We start from the raw sequence: 16,343 nt of genomic DNA, 5'->3' as shown, positions 1-16,343 counted from the left end.
TTATGAGCTGATAATCTTCACCTGGAGAAGTCATGCCTGCTGCAACGCCCCTGCCTGAGAAGTGAGCTCAGTGCCTGCTGGGGCCGGGCAGCAGCCCTGCTCCGCTCCTCCTTCCAAACTCACTGCCATCTGCCCTGGATCACCCAATTTACACGGAAACATAATCTCCTAATGGGGACCCAGGATCTCCCTGATGTGCCAACGATGAGACTGGTAAAGAGAAGGAGCTGAGAGGGTGAGCCAGTCCTGTGGCACTGCCCCTGCCCGGCAAGCTCTACTGTTCAAAAGAGCAAAGTTCAAAAGAGTGAAGCAGAAATAACCACTGGAAAACCAACTATGGACTGGGGAAGGGCAACTGCCAAACCATGGCAGTAAGCCATGAAGTAGCACTAGATTTTCCTGGATTTCACTGAGAAGATCCTAATTCTACCCCCAAACACACGACTGTGGGTAATGAAAGACAGGACAGGGATAATTTCTAAATTTTCTTCAAGTTCTTCCTCAGTGGATCCAAACTAAGGTGCAAAAACCGCAGCAAAGCCTTTAGCAAGCCCCAAAATGGGGTCATCCATCAGTAATGCCACCAGCATGGGAACAGGAGAGCCCACAGTGTGGCAACTTCAACCACGCATTTTGGCATCATAATGCTTCACGAAAGATGGATAAAAAGAGCGGTGATGACAGCCTGGGGACCCAACCCGGAGCATCGTCATGACGGCCTCGTGTGCTGCAGGGGTGCCGACTGCTGGCTCGCCACGATCAGCCTTCTGCCACCTCGCTGAGCCTGGCACGGGGCGCTGGCTCCTCGGCTACACCCAGACAGCACCTCAGCCCAGCTGAACCCAAACCTGCAGAGCCTGTGAGTGCTGAATTCAGTCATTTTCCCCTCCGTCTCTTCTCTCAATTTCAGCTCTGACTCCTCTATCTTTTATTTCTTTTTCTAAAGACACATTTAGAGATGAAACCATTCATAACTGCCTATCCACAGACAGTTTGTGGCAGCATAATTGACAATGAGTCTGCTGCAAAAATGAAAATGCTGTTTTAATAACCTTGGCCTAAAATACATTCTGTTGTATGCCTCAAAGGGTTTCAATAAAAAGTCAACCTGTAGAGACATATTTTCTTGGCTTAAACAACAATCCAAAGCATATAAATGTAGTCCAACTATAATGACATATTTATAGGCCAATAAAGCTTACACTGCAGCTTTCATACTTCACTTAAAGGAAGTCTGTAAGAAGCAGTGTTATATAAAATAATTTGAATTTTTGTCGAACTATAGCCCAAGGAATACAAATATGCAACTTTGCCATATTTAACTGATAGTGTTTACATTGCTTAGTTGCTAAAAATTTTGTAAAATGAAATAATTTCTCATTTGGTGACTTCCCACTGGTTTACCAAATATGGGTATACAAGTCCATTTATTACAAAGAAAAATCCCCTAAATAATTCTAAAGACAAAAATAAATAACTAGCGGCCTTAGTAGTGAATGATTTAATCAGACCAATTCTTCTGGAAAAACAGGTTCTCATGTTCATTATGAATAATACATTCCTGAGCAACTCTATTTTTATATGCTGCATTGTTGTTATTCTTTGTTTTTCTCAACATTTGAAAGAAATATTCAGAAAGCTATGAATAGTCTTAAGATATAAACTGCTAGCATTCAATATTGACATATTTGTAGAAAGGGACAGAATGTATAACATAAATACCTCAAAATGCAGAAAGAAATAATTCTTAAAAATAATTTCTCAGGCTGAAATCTTGAAGCTCACAAAAAAAAAAAGAAAAAAAAAAAAGAAAAAAAGCCATTGCTAGATCTTTTATTTAATACAGTCCTAAGGAAAAGTTCTGCATAATTCACTAGTGATGAGAACAATGCCATTTTACAGAAAAAGAAAATCTGCAAAAAACAATGAAGGAAAAGAGAAAAGAAAGAAGAGAAAAAGACGTGAAAAAAAAAGACTAGAGAAGAAAGAAAAAAGAAAAGGAGAACAAAAAGAAGACAGAACTACATAATTTGAATTAGGGTCAACTTTCAATTCTAGGTGCATAGTTTCTCTGGGTTGTGCATTAACCAGGCCTTATTTTTGTCTAAGCAAATGCCACAGAGCATATGCTACAACGTGTAAGCTGCTCATATACCAAGGCCCCGCTTTGCCTGGTTATTGTTTAAAGCCACCCTGCTCCCAACATAACACGTTTAATTAAGTATATTCACACAGTGCCACTTCTGTGGTTCTGTATCAGCCATGTTTTCATTTCATCGGGGTTCTTTCACCCTCCACCACTTCTGGATAGTTTGTGAAAACTGATTTTGTTTCTTCTGTAGTTTTTTGAGGGCTTTAGTAGGGATATAATTTCCTATTACTTTCTGCAGCTTGGTACAAAAACACCTAGTAGGAAAAATTTCAAACTCTAATCACTTTTATGGGGTTTTTCTGTAATGGAAACATGCCATTTCATAGGAAAAAAGGGGTCCACGAGATCACCTTGCTTATGTAGGCCTTTTCAACACACGTTCCAGCAACTTCCTCGTCTACAGTCAGGGTTACATATGAGCCTCACTAGCAGACTTGTGCATGGCCTGCCAGACTAGCACAAGAAGGGATTTGTTCCCTTCAGACCTTCTTGCCTGTCAGCTGCAGGTCTTCTTGAACCCTTGGTTTTACTCCCACCAACCAGTCATGAAGAAGAAACAGCAATCGTAATCAAACATTAGTCAAAACACCCTTTTCTACTGAAACAAAACAAAACAAAACAAAACAAAAACACCAAGCATAAAGCCAGAGCCACTGACAGAAAATAAGCAACGTTGGAATGTGGGTTATCAAAATTATAACATATAGTTTGAATTCCATAAGCATTTTCAGTATAACCCTTACTTTCAAAGGGCTTAACATGCAAATATAAGCTTTAGGCTTAAACATTATTTTCTTTGGCTCCTAGGGTAGGTAACAGCAATTTCATAACTCACCACAAGGGCCTTCTTGTTTGTTAAAAACAAAACCAAGAAAACATTAACACACAAAGTTCTATCTGAAAAACATTAAGATTCTTTTGACATAAGAAACAAACACAAATAAATGTAGTATGCAAAGAAGATGCCAGGGCAATATCAGAGAAAATCACTGCATGTAATTATGAACCAGAAGAAACCACACGGAAAAGCAAAGGAAAAGAGAGAGAATTGCATGGGTCTTTTTTTTTTTTTTTCCTGGAGAGGTAATGAAAAATAAGATCAACTTTCAATTGTACTTTAATCTTCCAACCTACATATCTAATGGTGAAATGCAAGATTGACAAAATCACTTTACCATTTGGTAAGATCAGAAAAACGAGATGCAGAAGATAAATCCTCTAAGACAGATCTTCAGCACAGTGTAAATTGGCTTCGACGCCAACACAGTTGTGCCATTATGAAACCAAACTTGGCCCTGTATCTCCTGCTCACGTAGGTACAAAAGCATTTGTTCACATGCATTGGCCTTAACTTTTATTTTCTTACCTTTCAACCATTTACGTCTTAAATTTGTCTTTAAACTCAGAACGTTTGTTAAAAGTTTGGTTCAACAGAGAAACGTGCCTGGGATAACAGCTATCAGGCATCCAAGGTCCTAATACCACAAATAGGCATGTTTACCAGCAGGAGACCCATCTCCCTTGGAGAGGCCACCCACCACAATTTCAGAGATCTGAGTGTCTTAGAGGTGTGAAAGCAGTCACAGAGCTGCAAGCCTGTTTGCAACCATCCAAAGTAGCAGAGCTACCGTATCCCTCCCTAAAAACAGCCAGGAAAAAAAGCGCGTCTGTCGAGTACAAACCACAGCCAGAGAACAGCGGAGCACGCGCAGAAGGCCTAAGCTGTGTAATAACATAAATATTAGAAGAAAACACACCAGGCTCACAAGAAAACACATGAGCTACAGAGCAGTCTCTGAGGAAATAGTGGACATCTCCCTACTGAATAAAACACAAAGCTGATCGTACAGAGCCAGGACAAACACTAAAAAGTGGAAACAACCCTGCACTTCCAAAAAGATGGGATTTAAGAAGTGAAAGGCCTTCAGTCTCTCCTTCCTTGTGTAGGAAGCCTAGAGGAGATGTGTCATATTTCTTTCGCCATGCTGCACTGCTTTGACCTGACCCCAAGGCCTGCACAATCCCAGGGAAAACCCTTGACAATTCACTGTGTTCCCATATTTGAGATTTGAGCCTTAGAACTCAGTGATACCTCTACAGAGTAGACAGGTAGTACAGAGTTGCCCCACATTAATCTCCAAGGAGTCAAGATGCAGGGCAAGCAAGCCTGCAATGAGCTCACCACCAACACCCATCCCACTCAAGTATCTCATCACCACACCTCTGCCCGAAGCACAGATATACCCTGGGAATCGGCAACGGTTTGGCAGGATTGGGCTCATCCGCCTCTAAAACACAGCTGAACACAAGCTGCTCCCCACAGGAGAAAGCAAGGGACACTTACCAAGGTCAGCCTTCTCCTTTAGGATGTCTTTGAAGTTCAAGCCGCTGTTGAGCGTGGATTGTCTATATCTCATCAAGGCTTCCTTCTGTCCATTCTTCCCCACATCCATTGGCTTAACCGGCTCAGCCCGGAAACCACACTTCCACTTGGAGAAATCGGACTGGGCCCATTTTGCCAAGTCTTCAAGCTTCACAGTGACTTTCTCTGAAACAGCAATAACTTCATCCTGCAAGGAACAGTCAGATGAGAATGCAAAATGTCATGCAGGGCTCCACAATGGCTGATAAACTCTTAACGCCACCCCCCAAAAGGCAGTTGGAAAAGCCTGTCTTGTTGGCAGATTAATTTTCCTGTGATACAGAATACCTAATACTTCATTTATTCCTCCTGCCACCTAAGTGGAAATATTAGTTGTTTACTTGAAGCAACTACACATAATCTAAAGACAATTTCTAAGACCAGGGCAATGATCCTAAAAGGCATTTGAAATACAGGTTGCCAAATCACATTCTGTATAACCGAAAGCCTTGAGGGAAAGTTTGTTTTTTAGGTGCAATTAGCTGCAAATGTAAAAATTCATGGCTGGATGACTAATGGTTATAGCTAGTCCTGAAATAAATGGACTAAGTAAATCTCAGATTCTTGGAACTCTGACTCACCAGAAAATTCCTGTGTTTATGGTACATTTTCCCTTGGCTTATACACAAATATTGAATTTAACTTTTGTCCTAAAAATTAAATAAAACTGTGATGTAATCCCAAAAGAAATACTACATAAATGTTATGTGCTTCCCACCAAAAGAAACTTGCACATTCTCATGTTTCTGAAAACCCTTTTCAAGATCAGAAGAGAACTGTAATTTTTTTCCCTTCTTAAACATACATTCTAAGAAAAGCACTTAAACCTAGTTTAGCCTCCAGAACATATACTTGAATTAAACAGCTCTAATTGCTGAATTTTATCCTTCCAGGAAACAATCAACTCCTCTCAGTCATGATGAATAAGCAGAATGTTTTATAGCTGACTGTAGTAAGCAAGGGCTCAAGAAAGCCTCAAAAAATAAACATACAAACATACATAAATATCCAGGAAGATACACTCCAGATTTTTTAGTTAAAATAGCAGAAATAATTTATGTTTAGCAGAAATAATTTATGTTGTAATGAGAGCTGGCTGCCCACCACACCTTGCACTCTGCACATTTCTAGCACTAAATAAGGTTACAGGTTCTTGAAATAAATAAACCAGAATCCAATTTTCCTTCCAAATAAACACAACTATTTGCAAAAGGGAAAGAAATTCTTTGAGTTATTAAACAAAGAGAAAAGCATGATTGATTCTCTCTGTGTGTTTTTTTTTTTCCACTGAACACATTCCTCAGGAAATAAAATACTGCTCAATAGGAAAAAAATAATAAAAAAAAAAAGCTCTATTGTGATAAGTTACACACAACACAAAACCTGAAGGATATCTGGTAAAAAAGCAGATCTGATATTCCACTCTCCCTCATATAATAAAAAATCGCTTCATAAGCAGGCACCTTCATTACATTTAGTGCAGTAACATGTATTTGGTCAGAAATGAAAGGCATGCTAAGCAAGCTTGTAATAAAATCTTTTCCTTTTATCATTGCACAGCATAAGAGCTTCCACCGAACAACAAACAATAGCGGTGATGTTTTAAACCTCTGTTTATGACAAACGTCAATACTTTGTAAACAAGTGTTGCATACTACAAAGTACAATTTCAATGGATGGTTTCACCCAATTTCATTACACCATCCACTTGAAATAATAATAAAAAAAAAGCTGTAGTTGCTATCTATTTCATAGCTATTATGTGGTGATTAATAAATGTCAGATGAAAAAAAAAATATATATATATCAGCAGTTTGTGGATGAAGTTTTCTTTCAGGATGTTGCACACAATCACCAACCCCTGTACTATTTCTAATATTAAACACTAGAGCACTTTAATAAAAACCTGACTTGGAGATCAGACATGTTTTTGGTTGAAATATTATTTTCCAAATAGCTCTCATGATCAAATGATTATGATTTCAATTACTAGTTTCTTCATATCCTTTCCAAGAACTGGTATGACTAATTTTGGCTGGCATACAAAGTAAGCTGAGCAGACAATTTATTAACCAAACGAAAAGTACAATCACTATTACATCATCAATGAATAAACTTGTTTTCCAGAATACAACCTTCACACACACACACACACACACACACACACACAATGTGTACATAGGAGGAAAAAAAAGAAGCCCTACTGTAACAACAGTGAATGGGTGCCAGCGCAGCTGCCTTCACAAAATGGCGCTGGGTGTCTGAGCACAGCCGCAGTGGCACAGAGGGGTGCCCAGGAAGGCAGCACAGAGTGGCTGTCTCTGTCACCCTGCTGCAGCCACGTCCCCAGAGGTGACAGGTCCCCGTCACCCTGTGGCAGCCACATCCCCAAGGGCACAAAACGGGCAGGGACGCCCAAGGAGGGTGGCTGACTGCAGGCCTCATGCTCATGGCAGCTGGGCCGGGCCTCAGGCTCCAGGGAGGCGCTGCCGCGTAATGGCGGCCCTCACCTCATGCCTGTCGGCCTATCAGGGCCTACCCTGCACCCTCTTAAAGCTGTGGCTCCCCCACCATCAGCACCCCCAAAACCGAGCTGTTCCTGATGCTGAAGAGACACTGTTGTAGTCCTCCAGCTCACATGAAGCCCAGGCAGCTCCAGAGGAGGCCATTTTCCCCAGATCTTGGCCCTTTGCTAACACAAGAGGTCATCTTCTCCCATGGCACCCAAACTGTGGTCACCTAGCTGCTCCATCACCTTTGCTTATCTACGTATCTTGCCACCCTTTTACACACCCTCAAGCAACCTCCCCATGCATTGTGGTCAGACCCGAACTGGGAGTGGTACCGGAGGTCACCCGACATGTCCAGGGCAGCCCCCTTCCCCATTTGACATGAACCACTGCACACCCACTTCTGCAGCCCTTCTAGAGGAACCCTTTCAACGAGATGACAAAGGAATACAGATGTTGAATAAATAAAAACCAGGTACGCAGTGACACATGACTAACAAACCTTTAGAAGATTAAAGAAATCTGCTGTATAGCCTTCATGTCATTCATAATTATATCTCTGTGTAAACATGAAAACCACCCACGTCGCATAGAGTACATATATATATATAAACAAAAATCAACTTGTAGTGTATTAGCTATGCTCTGAAGTGATACGTTTATGAGGTCTCCATTGCCTGGTAAGTCTTTAATTGCAGGTTTTTTCCTGCTACACCAAAACTAGATTTACAGGAGGAAACAGTGAGTGCCGATTTCAGCTCTGCTCAGGAGCGGGATTTATCTCAGGTGCTCCTTTATGGATGCTGGTGGCCAATGGGAACATTTTTCCCAGCCACATAGTTGTCTTATTCTTGAAATAGATACTGACTATATAAAGAGGCACTTTTTCTTCTGTTTCTATAAAAGTGGGTATCTAGTCAGCCTGTAATTTCAGCACATCTTAAAAGACTCCTGCACGAAGCAGAATACTTTCATCTATTGAGTGGAAAAAGGGGAGACGGTTAAGAAACGGCGATGATACAAACTGTCCTCATCCCTCGCTTGTTTCTGAACAGCATAATCAGATTGGCATTTTTGGAGAAGAAATCCAGGGAGAAAGGGACAGTATCTTCTCGAGAGCCGTTATGCTTAAATATTATGTCACTGTTGTCTAAGCAACCATCACGGCCTCCTGCAAGCACAGACCACTGTATTGCCTGACTCAGCAGATGGCTGGAATACTTACATTCAAGGAAAGAGGTCAGGTAGTTAGAATAGTTTAAAGCGGATAATTATTTTTTAGAAGAAATATTAACTCTTACAAGGCAGGGAGTCACAGGGCACCACAGGGAGGTCGTACATCTCGACTCCACACCCGCGTATGCTACATCACAACTTCTCACTCATTGCCAATAACTAGGAAAGATTTATATTTTAGAGACGCCAAGGCAGCTTTAAAAGAATTACGGCAACTGAGATATCTCAAAATTTTGACGTGCTGAGACTGTTTTCACTCCAGCGCTTCCAGAGGTCACTTAAGGAATTCTGGAGGGCAAGAGCGATCCAAACACCTGCTTGGCTGTCTCCTAACATCAAATATGTGGCCTGGAGAGAAAGGGGAGACGCACTGTAAAAACTCTTGCCAATAATTATAGGAGACACCTCGTGTCATTTATCTGATCAGTCCGACTTGCATTAGAAAACACCTTCAGCCTTTTTACTGAAACCTTTAGGACAGCAGATAGCTGAAGATGCATATTTTACAACCCAGTACACTGCCGATGAAAACACATTCATCCACAGGAGCAAAAAATACATTGTGACTCTTACGCACTGTATTCACCACAGATAATAGAACTGCATATTTCACTGGGACATAAAGTCCCCTGTTATTCAGGGCTTTTTTTTTTTTTTTAATATATCCCATGGTTTTTTTAGTTTTCCACAATTTAGGTGAAAATGCCCTTCGCATAATTTGCACAACAATGCTGCTCTCACCCCAGGAACCGGGCACTCTGTTCTCTGCCAGGCAGGAACCGCTGCTCCCATTCTACAGAAGGGATCACAGAGTCACAGCAAGCCTCACGGGAGGCTCCCACATGTGGCACGGGCAGGTGAAACTTTCTTTCTCCTTTCCCTGCTTTGGATGCCTCACACGGTGATGTGTATCCATGCACGGCCCTTGCCCAGGATGGACGGAGGCATCCTGCAGGATGTGGGGAGTGGGGCTGGCAGCCTAGAAGGTACCAGTGTGAAGGGACCCAGGGTGACCACCGCTCTGCACCCATGAACCCCAAGGAAAGCCTTGAAAAGGGAAACGTGCACAGCCCAAGAATTCACCGGGCACATGGGAGAATTTTAAAGAGGCCAAGGCAGAAACTTTCATCTGTTAATCCTTCCCTAATTACTTTAAAGGGCTATAATGATCTCGTTAAATTCAGGTGACAGGTATTTCCCCAGCCTCCTGCACTATTTCCCCAGACTGTGCTAGGCCCTACGTGGCTGGCTTAAACTCATGCTGATGGTGAACACTGAATCCCAACAAGTTCTCCCCATCCACCAGCATCTGAGACCAAATAGAAGACAGCAAAATTAAGGACGCAGGTGAAGCCCCTGAGGTCGCAATTCCCTTTGTGTTTGTACACAACTATTTCTACGTAACTCAGTATTTCCAAAGCGAGACATGCAGTGCGTCCCGGGGCAGGGCAGCACCGCGCTGTTGTAGGGTACTTTGTGGGATACTGGTCCATCTGGGCCAGAAACGGATGGAGATGGAGCCCTCAGAGGGACGGCTGCAAGCAGCCAGATCTGACATTTCTACTGCCAGCCTCTTTCTCCATTTCTTTTCTTTTCTTTTCTTCCTCTGGCCCCCGAGCACAGGTTCAAACTGAATTTCTATCTGTCACTGCAGATAGAAGTTCTGACCAAAGCGAGAATAAGCTTCAGTCAAAGTGTTTTCCCATCAGATTGTTCACAGATCTCGAAGAGTTGTTTTAGTTTAGGCAAGTTCACAAGCAATTAATTCCTAATTTTGCCTACTACAGTTACAGTACGAAGAGCTTTCCTTGTAGATTACATAATTATATTTTTCTTAACAAGGAGTACATTGCATTAGCAGGTTTAAATTATGCAAGCTTATTCTTTTGTCTTTTGTTATATTGTGTTCTATTGTGCTAGTAAAACAATATGTGCTTTAATTAGCAAATATCTGTAAATAATTTACTTGCTTTTCATACAGCAGAACAATGGAGCCAATTTTCACATACATCCACTGAGCATGTCTAGTGGGTTTCTTGCCAGAATCTTCCATTGTTCAGTATCTGTATCAATCTGCCCATCATTAGCAGCTAACATCTAACAACCCAGAAAGAAATCAAAGTTTCGGCCCCCAGGAGCACCCCCAGCCCCCCCCCGAAACCGAGGCCGCAGTTTGCGAAGGAAGATTAAAATATCTAGAAAATGAAAACAAACTATTTTATTATCTATATTACCCTGGCACCTTCACGTAGAAACATGGATGCCTGCCAAGCACTAAGGTCATTGGATTCATGCCATAAAATGCCGATGTTCATCTGACCTTCTGACTGCTTTTTCGCTACAAAATAAAAAGCTCAACTTGATATGACACTACGAATCACGCAAGCGTCTGGCCTCTGCAGGGTTAAATCTGGGCGTGAACCCACACTGCACACACACACACACATACACACAAAGGAAAAAAGCTCTTAAATCAAGAGTGGATGACTGTTCTGAGACTTAAGGCATTGTTATTTTGAATGCGAATGAAAGGGCCAGAACAAGCATTGCAAGAATATTTCAATTATGTATTTCCCAGAACTACATCTCTGAGCAACTAATGCAAATATTGCTCCCATAACAGTAGAACTTCTTCCTGAATAAAAGCATATAGGAGCGTGAATCAGAAGATACTTTCTATATCACACGCATATTGTTTGAATATTATTAAAAATGCAAAATCTATGTATGTGTTACTCTCCTGAGCAATACAGTAATTATGATTAAGGGACAAGCAGCACAAAAAGAGCCAATTTATCTTACTTGTGCTTAGGAATACTATTGTGTAACTAAGCAACTAAAGACAAAATATAGTCTAATTAATTCACTCCTATGCTTATTTAAAAGACACAATTAGAACTTTTTTATTTTCCAGCCTGCACAGTATCTCAACATGCTTGAGGGTGTACCATGTGAAGCCTATTATTCTCCAAAGACAAGAGTTTAATGTTTAGTGCCACTGATCAGACTGGGAACAGCAACTCCGGAGAGCAGTGGGTGTATTTTCACAGTCTGAATGCACTGGGAAAGGGAGGGAAAAAGGAGAAATGCAAAAATGTGAAAGAAAAAGGGATCTGCCTTGAGTGACCAGACGCGCCAGATTGCTGGCTAATGGCTAGCAACATGTGGCTTCTCTGAGTAATATCCCTGCCCTCTTCTTCCTTTGCCAGCATATGCTACTGGTGGCGAGAGAGATAAAAATATACAGAGTGGATACGCAATTACCAAAACCATGATATTTTATGACAAATGCCATTTCTCTAACACTGCTATTACAGTGCGCCCGATTTCCAAAGCTGAATTACTCTGAGCAAGTGTACGGTGGAGATTGATGCTATTAGCATGATTTTTGAAGCACCCTTTAATAATCGTAATCTGCATGTTCGAAACGTGTTGCCATTACCCGTGTTGACAGATACAAGCATAAGGCATGCACCACGGAGACCAAAACGGGGCCGTTCGCGTTTCAAGTGAGAGCGTACAGGATCCTGCGCGTGGCAGAAACCCATAGCCGTGCGGAGGGAGCAGCACGTGCCCGGGGGGTGGCAACGAGCCGCGGTCCTCGCGCACGCAGACAGGACCTGGCCGCCCAGCGAGCCCCCGGCCGCCAGCCAGGCCCCTCAAGGGACGCTGCTGGCATCTGTCCCCAAAGCGTCAGAGAACGAGCCCGCTGCACGCCTTAGCTTTCTGGAAGAATCTCTGCAATTATAAATGACATACATTTATAGAGTGATGACTTTTTTTTTTTTTTTCAATTAGTCTGAAAATGCAAAATACTGCTAGGGAAATAATTACAGGAAACTAGCTCTCTCCTCTCCTCTGTATGAGCAATGCTTACTCATGTAAATTACTTGCATGAGTAAGGATTATTTGCAAGGCGAAAAGCATTGCATCAGATCCCCAGTTTGGGAGAGCAGATGAAATCAACATGAGTTCGTAGTAAACTTAGATCCTGATGAATCAACCAAAAGCAGATTCCTACTGACGGTCCAGCCTAAGCAGAAACAACATTTATGATGATGCGGGGCGATGCACAGAATGTCATACCACGTGAAATAAATCAGTCGCTTGTTTGAGGCTTTTTAGGAATTGTACACACCGCATCACAAACCGTCCCTGGATTTAATGAGCACCGGCTTTGATATCTATTTTTAAGCCCAGCCTAATTAATGCCAACACCTTTAAAAACATGAAAATACAAGGCACTAATAAGCACATTGCTCTGGAACAGCTTCTGCCAGGGTCAGCCCCTTCACAGCCCTGCACTACCCCTCAGAACAGAGGAGGGTCTGAGCCTGAGGAGGTCTTGCCCAGGGCTGGGAGGCCGCAGCCAGCCCCTGCCCCCAGCACGGCAGGTCCCAAGCACCGGGCAAGGGGCTGGGCAGGGGCTTTCATCAGCAGCACAACTGCACAGCCACCCCCTCGGGGCCCAGCAGCCCCCAAATGTCCTCCTCTGAGCCCACAGGAGGCGCTCGCCCCTCCTGCACGAGGTGACCCCATGCGCAGCCGGTGCCTTCGTCAGCGCAGGTCTCACTGAGGCCCTCCTGGGAGCAGGGGGTGAGCTCTTCATCCCCGCTGGGCCTTCTCGCTTCATCCCCCTCAGCGCCACACCTGCTGCAGCTCCTGGGCCCCGGTGCTTCAAAAGCAGCGGCAAAGTTTTCAGCAGGGCAGAGCAGAACTCTTCTGGTGCACCCAACGCTGTCCCCCAGGGCAGCGTCGCTGTCCCTCACACAGCAAGACCCCCGTCCTGAGCCCAGCGCCATCCCTGCTCGCCAGGCTCCTCGTGCTGGGAGGCCGTGGGCTTCGTGGCCTGCAGCAGCGTCTCCCTGCCAGGCCGGGGGTGCTGGAGCCCAGCCGCGGCGGCAGCGGGGGGCACGCGCCTCAGCTCCGGCCCCTCAGCGGCCTGGCCCTGGGCACACGGCGACGTCCGGCTTCAGCGGCGCTGAGGGTTATATTTAAGTCTGGGTGATGAATTCAGTTGGCTATAAAAAGACTTGTATTTACACTTATCGCTGATTAGCTCAAACATTTGGCAATCAGATAAAATACGCCATCAGAGATTTCTGAGTAACAGAAGCGTTACATACCTCCTTGCTCACTCTCTCTCCTCACAGCCACTAGCCGAGTATCGTCATAGTGTCAATGCTGCTGTTAGAAAAAAGCCGGCGGCGAGCTGCCTCTATTAACCACGATGCTAGCGCAGAGAGCTGCCAGCCACCGTGCCTAAACCTCTGGCGGGCTCGACCCAGGCCTGCCATTCGACCAGCCGCTCCCCGACGGATGCTTTTATTCACAGTGAGCGCCTCCGCTGCCCTTTGACACTGGTGGGAGCCTCCGGACAGCACACGCCGCAGCGCTGGCTCGCCTCACCCACAGCCCTACTACGTACAGCACCAGGCGTTTCGGCCCACCGTCGCTCCTTCGCCAAGCGAAGGTGTCCGACACCCACGAATTGCCTCTCCCCTCAGCTGGGAGCAGCGTGTGTCCCCTCATGCGGGAGCCGTGTGGGGAGCCGCGGAGCCCGGGGACGTCACCCACACGGGGGGCTGTGGCCCACCTACAACACTGGGGGAGCCGGAGACCCCCCGTCCGCCTCCCGCACGGCGCCAGCCAGCACCGGCCTTTGTCTGCCGGCTGCGCGCCGCTGAGCAGGAGTCGCATCCTTGAGAACTATTAAAAATCAATGCTAAAAATCGTTCCGGTGTCTATAAACAAGTTAATGGAGTAAGTGAAAACAAAGTACATGTCTTAATGGGAGTGTTATGTTGCCCTCTCTAGGCCCTGGCTCTCAGTGCCGGTTTCTGTAGGCTCCCTGCCAGAGAAGTATCACTCAGAGCTGTTGCTGTTGCTGCTGCTGCTGCTGCTGCTACTCTGCTAATGAATGACTAACTTAGGCCAGAGGGGAAATGACATCACCGGGGTGTAAAACACAACTGCATTAGGAAACTTTTTACCTGCTTTACATTTGTCATAATTATTCTACACAATACGACGAGCATTTGCATAATTTCGAGGCGTGCCATTATCTTAATTGAAAATTGTTTTCATATGGTTGAATAATGCGGAATGACATCAGTTAAAGCCCCGGTGAAACGCACAAGGATAATCACGCGGCTAATTACTAGCGGTGTTTGCATGTAAAAATAAATAAAATCGAGCATATTATTAGGAAGGTGCACGCAGCTGAGAACTCTCGTACCGGAGCAGCGTTCTGCTCGTAATGGCAGGATTAATTTTCTCTGATGTTCCTACCACAGTAACATGAGCCGATCATTACGGCGTATTAAAATGATTTGTGTCCCTTTCCCCACCCCCCTTCCCAATATCGCCGGCGATACACGCGCACGCACACACGGCGCCCCGGACGAGCCGCACGCAGGCACAGTTTCAAAGAGCCGCCACGGGCAGGTCCCGAGCATCCCTCGCTCGCTGTCACCCCGGCGGCTCCCGGCGAGCTCCCTCCTCGCCCCGGCGGCGCCCGCGGGGCCCCCCCGCCAGTTCCCACGCGGGACCCCGGGGCCGGGCGCGGGAGGAGCGGGGCCGGGGCGCGGGGGGGCGCAACCTGCGCGGCCCCTGCCCGGGCTGCGCGGCCGAGCCGGCGGCTCCGGCAGGCGGCGCGGAGCCCCCCGCGCCCCTACCTGTCACCGCTCACCTCGCCCGGCGCGTCCCCGCCAGCCCGGTGCCTTTTGATCTCCCTCGGCCTCCATTTCGTAATTTCCGCCCTCCCCGGCGCACCGGCTGCCGCCGAACCGGCCCCGAGCGCTGCCCGCGCGCCCCCCCCGCGCCCCCTCCTCTCCTCTGCCCCTCCCGGCGTCCCCGGCCCGGCCGGGCCCCGGCGGCGTAGCGGGGGGTCGGGGCGAGCCCCGCACTCGTGCCCCGCTGCCGGGCCGGGGGCGCCGCGCCCGCCCCCCGCCCGCCCGCCCGAGTTCCCGGGCAGCGCGCACCGGAGCGCCCCGACGGCGCGGCCCCTCCGCGGGCACCGGGGGGACACGGGGGGGGCCGAGCCCAGGCATGCAGGTGGGGACGGGATGGGGACCGGGGGGGGGGGGCGCGGGGGGGGGGGGGGGGGGCCGGAGCTGCGTTTACCACCTCGCCATGGTCACTGGTCCTGCCCTGGGGGGTGTCCTCGGGGAGAAAATAAAGTTTGGCGCTGGAGAGAAGTTGCCGGCTGGTGCGCTCCTCCCAGAGCAGCTGCAGCTCCGCGATGCAGGCGGGCTCCTCCGCGCGGCACCGCACGAAGAAGAAGTCGCCGAGGGAGAGGACCCGCGCCCGGCCGCCGCCGCCGCGGCGCTGGAAGCGGAACGCCCGGTAGAAGACGTAGGGGCCGTGCGAGCCGCACGGGGCGCCGACCCACTGCGGGGAACAACAACACGGCGGCGGCATCAGCGCCGGCTCCGCGCCGCGCAGCGCCGCGCAGGGCAGGGCGGGGGGGGCGGCGGAGGGAGGGAGGGAGGGAGCGAGGGAGGGAGGGAGCGAGGGAGGGATGGAGGGCGGCGGGGGGAGAGGGAGGGCGGCGGGAGGGGAGGGAGGGAGGGAGGCAGCGAGGGAGGGGAGGGGGCGCGGGGCTGCGCGGCGCTGCGCGGCGGCGGGGCCGCGCGGTACCTGCAGTGCGCTGCGCTCCATCGCGGCTCCGGCGTGATTGAACTCAACATTCTCCCAAACTTGTTGGCGTGAATGGAGCCCGGCAGGTCCTGGCAGGGCGAAGCCGGCCCCGCCGCCCGCCGCCCCCCGCCGCCGCCGCCCCCGCGCCGCCCCGCCGCCGCCGCCGCCCCCCGCCCCGCCGGGCCCCGCCGCCCCCCCGCCGCGCGACCCCCGCCCCGCCGCCCCCGCGCCGCCCCGCCGCGCCCCGCCGCCGCCGCCGCCGCGCGCCGCGACGCCCCGCGACGCCCGCCCCGGCCCCGCAAAAATGCCCGGGGGCGCCGGCGGGGCGCGGGGGGGCGGCGCGGGGCCGGCGGGGGGGCGGCGGGGCCCGGCGGGGCGCCCC

The 16,343-nt window shown here is 47.9% G+C and overlaps 1 protein-coding gene across 3 annotated transcripts in view; it reads right to left on the bottom strand.

Annotated features, from left to right (window-relative positions):
• ARID5B (AT-rich interaction domain 5B) overlaps window positions 1-16,084 on the bottom strand; it is a 116,543-nt gene extending 100,459 nt beyond the window's left edge. Inside the window, exons 1-3 of one of the 3 annotated variants that reach the window (XM_083843938.1) lie at window positions 15,962-16,084; window positions 15,449-15,712; window positions 4,497-4,722 (exon numbers count right to left, since the gene is read on the bottom strand). In XM_083843938.1, the coding sequence (XP_083700064.1) occupies window positions 4,497-4,722; window positions 15,449-15,712; window positions 15,962-15,982 (511 nt within the window). In that variant the 5' untranslated portion in view covers window positions 15,983-16,084. Of the gene's footprint in view, window positions 1-4,496; window positions 4,723-15,448; window positions 15,804-15,961 lie in introns of those variants that run through there. The other 2 variants (XM_083843939.1, XM_083843937.1) reach the window with 2 other exon arrangements.
• Window positions 16,085-16,343: the final 259 nt, after the last annotated feature.

This window comes from Anser anser, assembly GCF_964211835.1.
Source record: "Anser anser genome assembly, chromosome: 7".
Taxonomy (NCBI): Eukaryota; Metazoa; Chordata; class Aves; order Anseriformes; family Anatidae; genus Anser; species Anser anser.
Note: the sequence above shows the minus strand (reverse complement) of the source record. Positions and strands in the feature narration are given on the sequence as shown.